The sequence below is a fragment of the Crocodylus siamensis genome, chromosome 11 (assembly GCF_052110815.1).
Source record: "Crocodylus siamensis isolate JL-2025a chromosome 11, ASM5211081v1, whole genome shotgun sequence".
Classification (NCBI taxonomy): Eukaryota; Metazoa; Chordata; order Crocodylia; family Crocodylidae; genus Crocodylus; species Crocodylus siamensis.
Genome location: NC_143405.1, coordinates 7,436,449 through 7,448,580, shown reverse-complemented (window position 1 = coordinate 7,448,580; position 12,132 = coordinate 7,436,449). Strand labels below are relative to the sequence as shown.

The 12,132-nt window shown below is 43.8% G+C and overlaps 1 protein-coding gene across 9 annotated transcripts in view; it reads right to left on the bottom strand.

Annotated features, from left to right (window-relative positions):
• DDX31 (DEAD-box helicase 31) overlaps positions 1 to 12,132 on the bottom strand; it is a 66,191-nt gene that overhangs the window by 53,103 nt on the left and 956 nt on the right. For 8 of the 9 annotated variants that reach the window (XM_090022713.1, XM_090022716.1, XM_090022718.1 and 5 more), the window contains exons 2-11: positions 9,491 to 9,744; positions 8,476 to 8,551; positions 7,773 to 7,816; positions 7,237 to 7,307; positions 5,884 to 5,948; positions 5,642 to 5,686; positions 3,793 to 3,834; positions 1,573 to 1,637; positions 640 to 759; positions 241 to 347 (exon numbers count right to left, since the gene is read on the bottom strand). In XM_090022713.1, coding sequence (XP_089878839.1) covers positions 241 to 347; positions 640 to 759; positions 1,573 to 1,637; positions 3,793 to 3,834; positions 5,642 to 5,686; positions 5,884 to 5,948; positions 7,237 to 7,307; positions 7,773 to 7,816; positions 8,476 to 8,551; positions 9,491 to 9,744 — 889 coding nt within the window. The remainder of the gene's footprint in view (positions 1 to 240; positions 348 to 639; positions 760 to 1,572; positions 1,638 to 3,792; positions 3,835 to 5,641; positions 5,687 to 5,883; positions 5,949 to 7,236; positions 7,308 to 7,772; positions 7,817 to 8,475; positions 8,552 to 9,490; positions 9,745 to 12,132) is intronic. The other variant, XM_090022719.1, reaches the window with a different exon arrangement.

The window sequence follows — 12,132 nt, the reverse complement described above, 5'->3', positions numbered from 1 at the left end:
GGAAAGTACAGCGAGATACCGGAGTGAAAACCTTCTATAAATTGGCAAAACCATGAGACAAAATTGAGCATCTGTGGCATGAGAAATGTATCAGCCAAAAAAGGCACATAATCCAGTACACCAAGCCCAGGACAAGAGCTAGAAGCTCCTATTCTCTGGCAACCACTCTTTTTGAGACCTTACAATTATTTCACAATCACCTGTGCTTTACGTTGCTTAAAATGAGGCTCTATGGCCTACCTTGTGCGAGCGTGGCGGAGAGCAAGACAGTCTGCCGCCTCTCACTCTCTGCATTTAAGGCATTAAGTATGACAGTCACATCCTTCTCAAAGCCCATGTCCAGGATCCTGCAAACAAGGGAAATACCATGAAGAAAGCTATGGAAGGAAGAACAAGAAAAGGCCCAAAACTTCGGAAGTCAATTCAGAACGCTGAAAGTCCCAAGGCAGAGCATGCCAGGGGCCTATCTCCAATGATGGCCAGCACCAGATATTTCAGAGAAAGGTGCAAGAATTCCTGTAGTGGGTAACTGGAATAATATGGCCATAAGGGACATTTCTTCCCAAGCCAAGACACTTGGAGGTTGCCTTAAACCCTAAAGCATGCAGGTGTTAGCTCTGTAAGCATGTAGAAATGTACCTGTCTGCCTCATCGAGAACCAGCCACTGGGTACGATGGAAGTGAATGCACTTTGTAGACTTGATGTGATCAACCAGACGGCCAGGAGTTGAAATGAGAATATTTATTCCTTTACGTAATCTGTTTAAATTAAATAAAATAATTGACAGCTTGTTCCTAGTTCACTAACAGCAGATATCCGGACTTCAGAGTTGATATCCACCAGGCACGATTTTGACAATGTTTAGATTAGAAAAACAACTGAAACGAAAGGTTTTGGTAGCACAGAAATCCATTTCCATATTTTCAAGATCTAAGATGTTGATGTTTTCTTTTGACAAGTTAATTTATAAATGTATTTTATATTATAAAATAAAAAAGGCTGAAATTGAAACCAAGTATTTTAAATAACTCAAAACTAAATGGTGTGTGGAATTATTTTGCATATAATAGCAAAATTCTTTGCACAATTTCCACATTTTCCATTTTTTTCTGTTAAATTGGGGTGAAAACAATCTCCTACACCACTGCAGTGTTCACATACAATCTTGAAAATAATTCAGGATTATTTTCTTACATTTAATAAAGACGATTTTAACTCCAGAAAAATAAAAATCAGTTGTCTTCCCCTAGACAAACACATTCTCATTGCAGCCAACACCGTACACCGAGCAAATATTGGTGTTTGCCAGAGAAGGAAAAAATATTGACATCAACAGGGATCATCTCCTCAGAAGGCTCATCAACATTTTAAAAATAGAGCCAACGGAGAGCTTTGAATGCTCCCTGCTGACCCAGGCACTGGTTCTGTGTAAGATCTGGGGAGCTCACAGCTTGATCCAAGTCACAGGCTTCTCTCCCAGTAAAAAGTCACTCTAAACAAGAGTGACAGATGAAAGGGCTTGAGGACACAAAAGAAACCCAAAATACAATTTTAAGAAGTTGGCTTCCTACCTGGCTTTTTCCGATTTCCTCTTTTCTCCCCCCATTAGCACTCCAGGCACAATCCAGGTAAATGGCTACAGTGAGGAAAAAGCCAGACCGACATGAATTCTTCTTAATAAGAGGACAGATACTAATCAAAACCTGATTTTTCTTGACAAAAAGATAGAGGACTCGGGTTTATAGCTGCATGCATCTGATTTGATCCAACAGACAACCCACACGCACTGTCCCACCTGCAGTTAAATATCAGCAGTAGCTTTAATTCTGCATATGAGACTTGCTTCCAGTGTTGTTTGGGAAGATGGAAATGCAATCATTTTTGCATCACTTCTAATAACATAATAATATTCTTTCCCTCTTCCCCGCATAGCCTAAATGTTCAAAGACACAGCATAATGCTACGTCCTTCTCTTGGCTTTTAAGAAAAAATCTTCCTACAGCCAAGCAAAATAAGAAACAAAACACAGTTTAACAAAAGACCTTTATATAAACGTGTGTGTGAGACAGCGAGAGACTAGCAAAGGCTCTTAGGATGAAATCTCATTCCCCGCCAGGAATTTTTCCAACACTTCAACCAGATTATTATAGTCTCCATCCAAATCTAGCACAGTGCATTTTTTACAGATGAAAACAAAACACGCATCTCCTTCAAGATGGAGGAAGGAAAAGAGACAATGCAACTTTTACAGATGGCACATACGCATCTAGTGCTTAAGGAAAGGCTGGATGTTTGCACAACTCTCAGCATGTCAAGCAGCCATAAAAGCTGCCCTAAAGGAGCAGGCCATTTGAACAGCCAGTCCAACATCCATAATTTTTTTGGAATGATAATGAAAGGCTGTTGAGCCAAACCTCCAGACACCCAACATCTCTGGAATACCCCCCGAAATCCCAGGAGCTTTAAAGTGCCCATCTCAAGAAGAACTTCCAGCCATGTACAGAAGCACCTTTTATAGGTATGGAAGCATAACCTATGCCCCTTCTCCAAAAACACTGGATTACCAAAAGATTTAGGTATAATTTGAAAATGTTACCAGGCCAGGCCACCATGCAGCACCAAAGCAGTGCTTCATTTCTTTTATTATAATGCAGTTTAGCCCAACGTTGTTTTTAATTCTTTCTGTGTAACACGTAAAGGATGAAAACCCCCAATTTCTTTCTCCCTTGGAGGTTACCATTAACTGGGTGTTCCAGAGATCTTGATGGAACAAAACCGGCCAGTGCTGAAGTCAGGTCTCAACTTTCGGATCAAAAGATCTTCTATCCATGACACCTCATTACAAATTTAAAAATGGCTAAACTATTTTAAGAGAGAGGCAAGCATCTTTGTGGTTAATACCTTCTATTGAACCAACTGCATGGTTGGGATAGACATAGGCCAGCTTTTGGGTAGCACGCTACCCTTCCCCGAGGGAAATGAGCTGATCAATATCTCCTCAACCTACTAAAGTATTTAAGCATCTTCATATAAAGAAAAGTCATTGTCTTTGCAGTTTTGTGATAGAAGAGGACTTGGGGAACCATCTGGTTATTAGGAAGCATGGGAAATAACAGACTGAAGTCCCAATCTTGCAAATGCTTGCTTATACACATTACTTAAATACTAACTTACACATCAATCAAATGTCTCACGGTAGCAAAGTTAATCACAAGTTGAGGTGCTTACAGGATCAGGGCAGGAAGCTGTTGTGAGGGAGGTTCTATTACTCTTAACAACACTGAGCCAATTAGTTTTAACAAATTAAAAAAGGAGATGAAAGTTCAAGTGGCAAATTGATCCCTTAACTCCCAGTCTGCCTCAGAACCTTCCCGGCCTAGTATCAGTTTCAGTAAAAGGGTACCTGCCGCTACGAGTGTGTCCAGTCGCAGCTACAGAGCCTACTGAAACCGAGGCAGGAACCTCCAAAAACAAACCAGTACAAAAGTCCTTTTGAATATCCTCTGGCCTTCTGTGAGAATTATAATATCTTAGAGAGTTGTTTAAGCAGCTACATGCTCATCAAATAGCTGGAAGCATCCAATGGGGAAATCAAACTCAAACGTACCGTGCTTTCTCTTGGCCACTAAAATAAAAGTGAACTGGATTTATTCTTGAAGGACCAGATAGCCTGCCAGATGCTGTGTTCCTTCAACTCCCACCTGACTTGAAAGGGGAACTGAAGGTGTTTCATGTCTTAGAACAAAAGACGCAGAAATAAGCAGGAAGGAAATACAGGATGCAGTACTTACCTTAAGCAATTTCTGGACTGTATCAAAACTCTGTAATACTAGCTGTGGATATCAACAGAGGAGAGTAAGTGTCATGAAAGCCTGATAGGTCTGTACTAAAAGGCACCATCCAGCAATCTGGGGGCTCAAATATGCTCTCTTCACAGTGTTATAATCCAGTGACTTAAGTTACTAGATTTCAAAGTATCTCTACCATATAAAAACCCAAACAAACCCTAACTCCATATCTATCCTGACCCATTGAATATTCAAGCCAAAGGAAGACCCTTCTATTATATTTGGACCCATACCCCCCAAAAAAAAGTGGTTCTGCTGACATTTTTGTTCTTGGTGATGCACTGATAAGCCAGTTCTCCGAAGTCATACTGGGTTTGTTCCACTGAAATGGCATAGAGGAAAATGGAACCATTTCCAAAAGAAAATTGTGAGGGAAAGGAAATATAAAGCAGGAGTTCATGAAGCAACCAGTGCCCAAAACTTTTGGGTCTCTCTCTCTCATTGCAACCATTTACTTATAAGCTGACTTTGGGTCACTTGTACTTTCTATGATTCTGTTTGCCCAGCTGCTAATAGTTGCTACAAATCCATCTTAGTTCATGGAATCCACATACATGAGAAAAGTTTATTTAGAGGAAATATAGTTCTTTGAAGTCAGGAAAGACTAGCAAACTACTAAATATTATTTATTTGCCAGGTTACTAAAGAAGCTGTTGCAAACCATCAGAAGAAGAATGCCAATAGTAATGACGAATCAGCCTTGTAAATGTACTCAATGGTATGCCTTCAGAACAAGCTTAAGGACTATTCTCATATGCTTAGTATTCATGTAGCATCCTAGTGAACCAGCAAGTTTGCTGCTGTAAAAATTTAAATAGCTTCTGAGCCTTTTCCTTCCTCAGTATTGAGCTGAGATATTGTACTGCAGGTTGCATAAAATATCATGCCAAGAACTAGATACCTGCAATCAATTTTCCATCCGGAAGTTACGGAAAAAAAAGGTTGATGCCCTACTCTGAAATTGTCTCTGGAAGGCAAATAAAATAAATCAAACAGAGGAGAGTTTAATGAAGAAACAAACTCTGGTAGCTTCATCCTCAGCATCTGCTGATGGATTTTAAAAGGAGGCTTTTAAAATGAAGTATTTGCATAAACTCATAAGTTTGCAAAGTAAGCATCTTCAAGGCTATTGCCAGTTTTACTTGCAAATGCGTCTTTCCTGGGCTAGACACACTGGTCCTTTCCCATGCCTTCCATCAAGGAGCTCCTCTAATATCTCCAAGTAATTCTGAAACACATGGGGAAACTTAGATATTTTTCTCTGGCTCATTACTGTACAACACTGATAGCAAAAGAAGAACCTGGGAGAAGATCTGAATAAAGGGTTGAGAGAAGAGAAAGAGACCAGGTATCAGACTCCTGTACTGTACATGCCCAAAGGGAAGACAGCTGAAATGTTCCCCTGGCTCTTAAATTCTTTTTGGTTAAATTAAAGGTGAAATGAAGACTTTCAAAGACGATTCTCAGGATACAGCATCACTGTGAGACCGACAGTCCTCAGGATTTTAGGGTAAAGTCCCCCACAGACAAGAGAACAAGTTCTCTGACCAAATGGGATGTTTCTGGAGATGGGTATGGAGGCACTTAGCTAAAATTCACCACTGGCAATTGTCAAAAAACTGCTGACTCCGTGGAACGGCAGACACTTGCCAATTATAATTTGGCCCATAATTCCTCAAGGGCCCAACCTGGCTCTTCTTGGACTCAGTGCCAAACATTCAGGGCCCTTGGAAAGTAGCAGAAATCAAACTCAAACATGCCTGCACGACCCTTAAAAGACAAGGCCACTTACCTCTCTTGTTGGAACCAATATAAGTGCATAAGGCCCATCGCTGCGCTGCAAACACAGGAGACAGAACATCACTACGTTGAATACACAGCAAAGTCAGAGAAGTCAGAAGTGGAAAGGACCCATTAGCATCCCAAATCTACCCTGAGGGGGTCTGGTGCAGGAATGTGCTATTCAGGATATTCTCCAGTGCTCTGGCCTGGCCAGTTTCAGTTTCAACACATGCTTTCTTCTGCGGTAAGTACCTGTATTTTTGACTTCCTCCCCTGCAAGGACTGAACCAGTGGGACGCCATAGGCCAGAGTTTTACCTTTGGAAGGAAGACAATGCAAGAAGTTTGTCATTTAAAAAACAAACAAATAGAAATTGTAAAATTCAAAAGCTTCAGGAAATCTAAGTGTACCAGAAGGAAATATGTATCCCATCGCTCTCAAAGTGATGTCAGGGGCTGGAGGTTTTGGGGACTCAAAGTGAAAATTCCTAATGGTGAGTCTGATGGGTGATGGGGTCAGATGGTGGAAGGGAGACCGTGGAACTCTTCCAAGCTCTGTCCATAAAATGTTCCACCCACGGGAACTGACAACATTAGATACTGCTCTGAGGAGACTGAGCAGATAATTCAGATGCTGGGTCTGGACCTGGGCTGCTGCTGGATGCACTGGGCTTCTTGAGCCCAGCATCCGCTCAAGATGGTCCTTACACAGCACACGTCTCCTTGGATTTTGCAACAGCTGGCAGCTGCATGTCAGGGTTGAGCCACGTTGGCAGAGCTGCATGGAAGAAGTTGGCCCAGCACCCATCTACAATATGCCTGCCTATAGCTAGTGCTGTTGGTCTGTCAATTTGACCAACTGCAACAGGTGAAGGCAATGCTTTGGGTCAAATCAAGCAATCCACTAAATATGGTCCCTTAGGCAATGTGTAGACAAAACAAGGGGCATGTGTGCACAACACTTTAAAGCAGGCTAAATGCTTTTGTATCGCTTTAATGGTGAGCATGCCTTGGCGGTGTACTACACATTAATTCCAGCCGCTGTAGGAAATTCGGTGTTGCAATGCGCCTTAAATGACTTGGGGCGCATTGCCCCTATAGCAGCAGAGTGAAGCACCGGGCTCTGTGTAGCTCCACAGCTCTGCAAGAAGCCCTCCAGGCAGCCTGGAAGCAGCCCGGGAAGACAGGCTCTGCCCAAGAAAAGCAGAGAGCCTGATTCCACCCCCCACAGACACACACATACACACACCTCCCGGACCCTCCCTGCCTGAGCTGTGCGGGAGCCTGGTGCTTCCCTCCATGGTTGCGGTGCCCCACGGGACCACCCAAGCTGGGTGCCACCTGGGGGGAGCCACTGCTGCTGCGGAGGGAAGCACCAGCCCCCCCACCGCAGCCCAGGGACTGCTCTACCTGCCAGCAGCTTGCCTTCACCTCCCCACTGCCAGAGAGGCAGGTAAGTCAGCGGGGTGTGTGCAAGACAGGAGTGCAAGGAGTTTAAATGGCCCTAAATGGAAGCAGTGTTTTCAAAAACCCACTGCTTCAATTTAGGGCCCCTGTTTCATCTACACATGCCCTTAGTACAAAATACTGGCAATTAAATGCTGACCTGAACCTGTCTGGGATCTCACCAGAGCATCCCTGCCTTGGAGCAGCACAGGAATAGTTTGCTTCTGGACACTACGCAACAAACAAAGTAAGTTTAGAAAACACAAACCACAGCACAGCCTCAGCACATATACACAACTGTGGCACTGTAACATTTTTCAACTGCTTTAAAGTTTATGCACCTGGGTCTACATCAGCCTAGGTCTCTCCAATCACTACAAAACACTGCATCACAAAAGGCAACTTCTGAAAATAAAGTTAAAATAAAATAACTATGCTGAATTCGAATAGGGAGGGTTTTGTGGCTAAAGCCCAAGATTAAAAGCACAAACTCCTGGGTTTCATTTCCAGCACAACAATGACTTGTGTACCCTGCAAGTCAATTTTCAGCCAGGTTTTTAACAGTGCTGAGCCTTCACGGTCCTTATTGAGGTGTTGTGGGTGTTTACTAAGAAATCAGACTTGCAAAGTGCTTGGAGATCCCCAGCTAGAGTGAACTATTGAAGTCCAAAATATTTGACACATTAACTAACTTACCTAGTCATACTAGACATCTTCAAAACAGTGGTTATTGTGGATACCTAAGGAGTCAATGAGAGGATGAAAAGGTGTTACTCACACATTTCTCTTTGGTAATCTTTGGATTGCAGAAGACCTATGTTCTCTCTTACTGGTCACTAGTTCAGGACAAGCACTTGGAAAAGATCACTGACCCCTGACCTATTTGTACTAATCCATCAAAATAGCACTAGCCCTCATGGGTCAAGGAACACTGGACTATAACATTTAGTCTTCCCAGTGCTACTCAACATTTTTGGTACTGGGAGGACAAATGGGAGGGCTTTGGGTGCTCTGCGATACAGGATGGGATGCAGTAGGGATTGCTGCTAGCTGACAATGCAGGATTAGGAGCTGGTGACGCATGGACTGTCGGTGCTGAAAGCGGCACCTGCAGGTCAGGCTGATGTGATTTGCTGGTGCTGGATGAGGCACAGCAATGGGCACTGGCAGGGTATTAATGCAACGGACACTCTCAGAAGCTGCAAAGTTCATCCAGACTGCACGAGATCTCCCTCGAGTCACCAAGAACAAGGGCAACAAGAACCACATCTCGGTGTTTATGGAGAGTCCTCCTCTGCATCTCAGCACCAAATACGCGGTCTCTCAAAGCAACATCCACTCTGAACCAACAAATAAAAGCAGCCACACACCAAGAACCCCATTGCCAGCCCAGACTCACCAGATGGGGATGAAGATCCAGCTGGGTGAAAGAATCTGAAGTGAAAACCTTTTCTTGCACCAGCTGCACTGTACCTCTGTAAAGCAGGTTAAAAACAACATATAAACCAGTATCAAACAGGGTAAGAGCAGCGAGTCCCATCACCTTCACTCTACGGTCCAGATTCACTGCAGTCTGGCCTGACTTTCCCAGTCACAGAAAACCAGCCACAACTAGAGGCTGTAGCAGTACAAAAACCAATCGCAGCTTCCTTTCTGCATGGGACCCAAAAGACCAGCCCCACTCAAGGAAGGAATATGATCAGCCCAACCACAAGAAAAGGCCCCTCTCAGATACTGAAGTTGCTTTTAACTGGTGGATCCCTAAAGCAACCTGAAACTCTCTGGGACAATACAAATAAACCCAGCCTTTTACTTTTATTATTGGCTTTCCTTAACAGTGGCTCCTGTGAAAACCTACTTGTATGACCCAACAGGGCAGCAGAAAAGGAAAACGAGCTAGTCAGCAAATTGTTACTGTGACAATACTCCAGCTTCTGGGCCCCTTTTTCACCAGATGGGCGATTCAAAAGAGACGTCCAGCATCTGTTTTAAGAGTCCAAGGGTCCTTCCTGCCATGTCTTTGGAAAATACCAACAAACCCTAGGCCCCAAACCACTAATAGCTACACAAGTTGAAAGCAAAACCCTAAAAGACTTCTGTGGAAATGGAATCAGGTCCTTTTCAGTCATCAGCTCTTTCTGTCTTGGTGTTGCGACCATCCCGTCTCTCCAATTCCTGCTCCTTTTTTAAACTTACCTAGAATGCTAAAAAAGGAGAGGGGTGCTGGATAAGTCTGGCCTACAAGGGACAGAGAGCTCAGTAGGAAAAAAGGCTGAAAACCAATGTAGTTCAATGGACAAATAAAAGAAAAAGAAATCAACTAACTAACTAATTCCTTCCTAAATAAAAAAGAAAGAAAACCTGCTTTATACATGCAAAAGCAACAGCACGTCATTGTGGTTTGTTCAGAATACCTGGGGATTTCTGGAATCTTGGGGTTGTTTTTAAACAAGCTGGATGTCTTAATAAAAGGTCTCGTGCTCTCATCCTGCCTGTCAGTCGGGTGCTTCTTCGGAACAAATGCTGATGCCAAATTTCCCTTCCCACTCACGTCAACCGCCTTAGCCTGATTCTTGAGCGGAGAGGATGCAGGCAGCGTGCGTTTCCGCTTTGTGGGCGTACCATTGTCCATCCATTGGGGCTTTCTTTTCACAGCCTTATTCTGCTTCTGTGTTACCAAGCAAATGGGGGGAAAGGCAGGGTTAAACTGCAAAGACTAACTGAGCAGTAAGATATCCTTCTTCTCCATAGTGCAAGGCCCTTTTCCCTGGGGAGCAGTCTCTATTCCTTTTGGAGCCCTCGTTTCTACGTATAAAGTAGCAGGGTTTGGTTTTGTAACCGGATCTATTGGTATTCTTTGGATCACCACATGTCTCCCACCACATGTTTGTACAGCATCTCGTACAACGACTGAGACTTCTGGATACTAGGAGTAGAATAATAATCATCATCAAAAGTCCTATTTTGATGCCCATCACTGTAGCAACCAAGCTAGCCTTTCTGGTAGCTAAACAGAACGTTCTCTAACATATCGCTGTCTGCGGTGTCGCTGTGCAGGCTCACAATCAGAGCGAAGCTGTCCCTCCAGGCCTCAAATCCTTTGCAGGGATCCGCAGCTGGATCCCCCTTTGGCTTGCCCTGTGCTTTTGTCAGGCTTCAGGAAGCCTCATCGCTCTGTTGTTGGTCCAAGAGTGATCCATGTTGCTTTAGCCAGACCTGAGGAACATTAATTGGGTTTTCTTCCAACCCTCACCATCCCTCTTTATCACTTCACAGGTGTGCTGCAGTCCATCATACATACCTGAAAACCATTTCAAACACCTTATCCCCCTAGGCCTTCCCCTACCCCTTCTCCATCCTTCTGTGTGTTTCCTCCCTTTCTGCCACATCCTGTATTTCGTTCTGTTATTTTTCCAGCCCTTCTCTGTGCCTGGATTTGAAATTCCCCATCCCCCCTTGCAACCTTTATTCCTTTTTTCCCTTCCTTTCATCCTTCATGATGGCTTTACAAATTGTGACCTCACAGAGCTAAACCCCCCACTACTGCAAAATCATGTAGCTCTACTGACTTCAATAAAACCATGGCCATTTACACCCAGAGAGGAGCTGCTCCAGTGTCCATCCCCCCAGGAAAGCTAACCCACAGCAGCTGCTCTCTGAACCTCTCTCATCACCTCCCTGTGCCCTCTCCTCTTGCTGATTTATCTTAGTTGTTGTCCAGCGTCCGGCATCCCCCTTCCAAGATGTCTTTTGCTGAAGTCAACACAAGTGTCTTTTTTTTAAAAAAAAGAAAGGTCTTCCCCATCAGGCACCTGACATGTCACCCAAATGTAAATATTCCTCCTGAGGCCAGAGAATCCCAAACTGTCACACAAATCACTTTTAAACAGAGATCATATACTTATAAAACACCTTGCTTGCTCTCATAGTGATGATTAGGATACGATCAAACACTTGTGATGTTACACAACCTTTAGCATTCTCTTCTCCAGTAAACCCTACCCTCATGAAGTGATGTGATGTTAAAATTTTAAACGGGGCCTAAGTCACTGCATAAGAGCTTCGGAAAAGTTTACTGACAGGTTTCTAGATCTTTGCCAAACAAGCCAAGAACTGAATATAAACGGGGAAAACTAAATCCTGTACAGAGCATTATCACTGCAACCACCATTGTTAAGTTTAAAAGGGACTTGTATGATTTTCCAAATCACACCCACCGAGTGACTCTGATACAATATTTGGTTTTAAAGTGACGAGACCTACAGGAACAGGGCTCTGCCCCCATGCAGAGCCATGCTGGCTCACAGGATTCAGCCAGAGGCATAAGCACCAGGCCAGGCAGGGAGAGAAGGGAGGAAAAGGGGGAAACCCATGGGGCAAAAAAACAACCAACACATGCACAAGGTCCAAGGTTGTAAGTTTTTCTGGACACACATACTTCCACGTCTTTGACATTTCACTTGCTGATCTAAACCTCTGATGAAAGAATCTTTTTCCCAACTTTCACTACACGCGGTGCATTTTACTTCTATGCATACCAGATTCACTTATCTACATCACATTGGTAAAAAGCACAGATTGCTTAAGCAACCAGCATCTTTCAGGCCTGCTATCTACTTTGTAACTTAAATTGTACTCTGATGAATTGCAGTTGACTGCACTGAACTGTAACTTTATCTGTGTACTTTGGGGGGGGGGGGTGTTAGGAACTCCTATTCCAAGTCTTGAAAGTGATGGGACCCCAACAGTGTCAGGGCTAGGAGTACCACAGCACAGATCCAGCTGTTAAACACTGGTCTTCAGCTACCTGACCTATCTGGGGTTTGATAGTTGCAAACTAGCTCCCCTCCTCTGTAAGCAAAGGCAGGCACAGCCCTCTATCAGGGATCTTTTAAGCATATATTGACATGTTCCAGAAGCAGGACACTGGCTGCCGCGGTTCCCCTGCTCTCCCTGTGCGAGGGTAGGGTGTCAGGTCTGTGTTGTGCCAGGGCTGACACCAGTCTTACACAGAGTTTACATACAGATGTCACGGGATGGTTTGAACGAGGCCGAT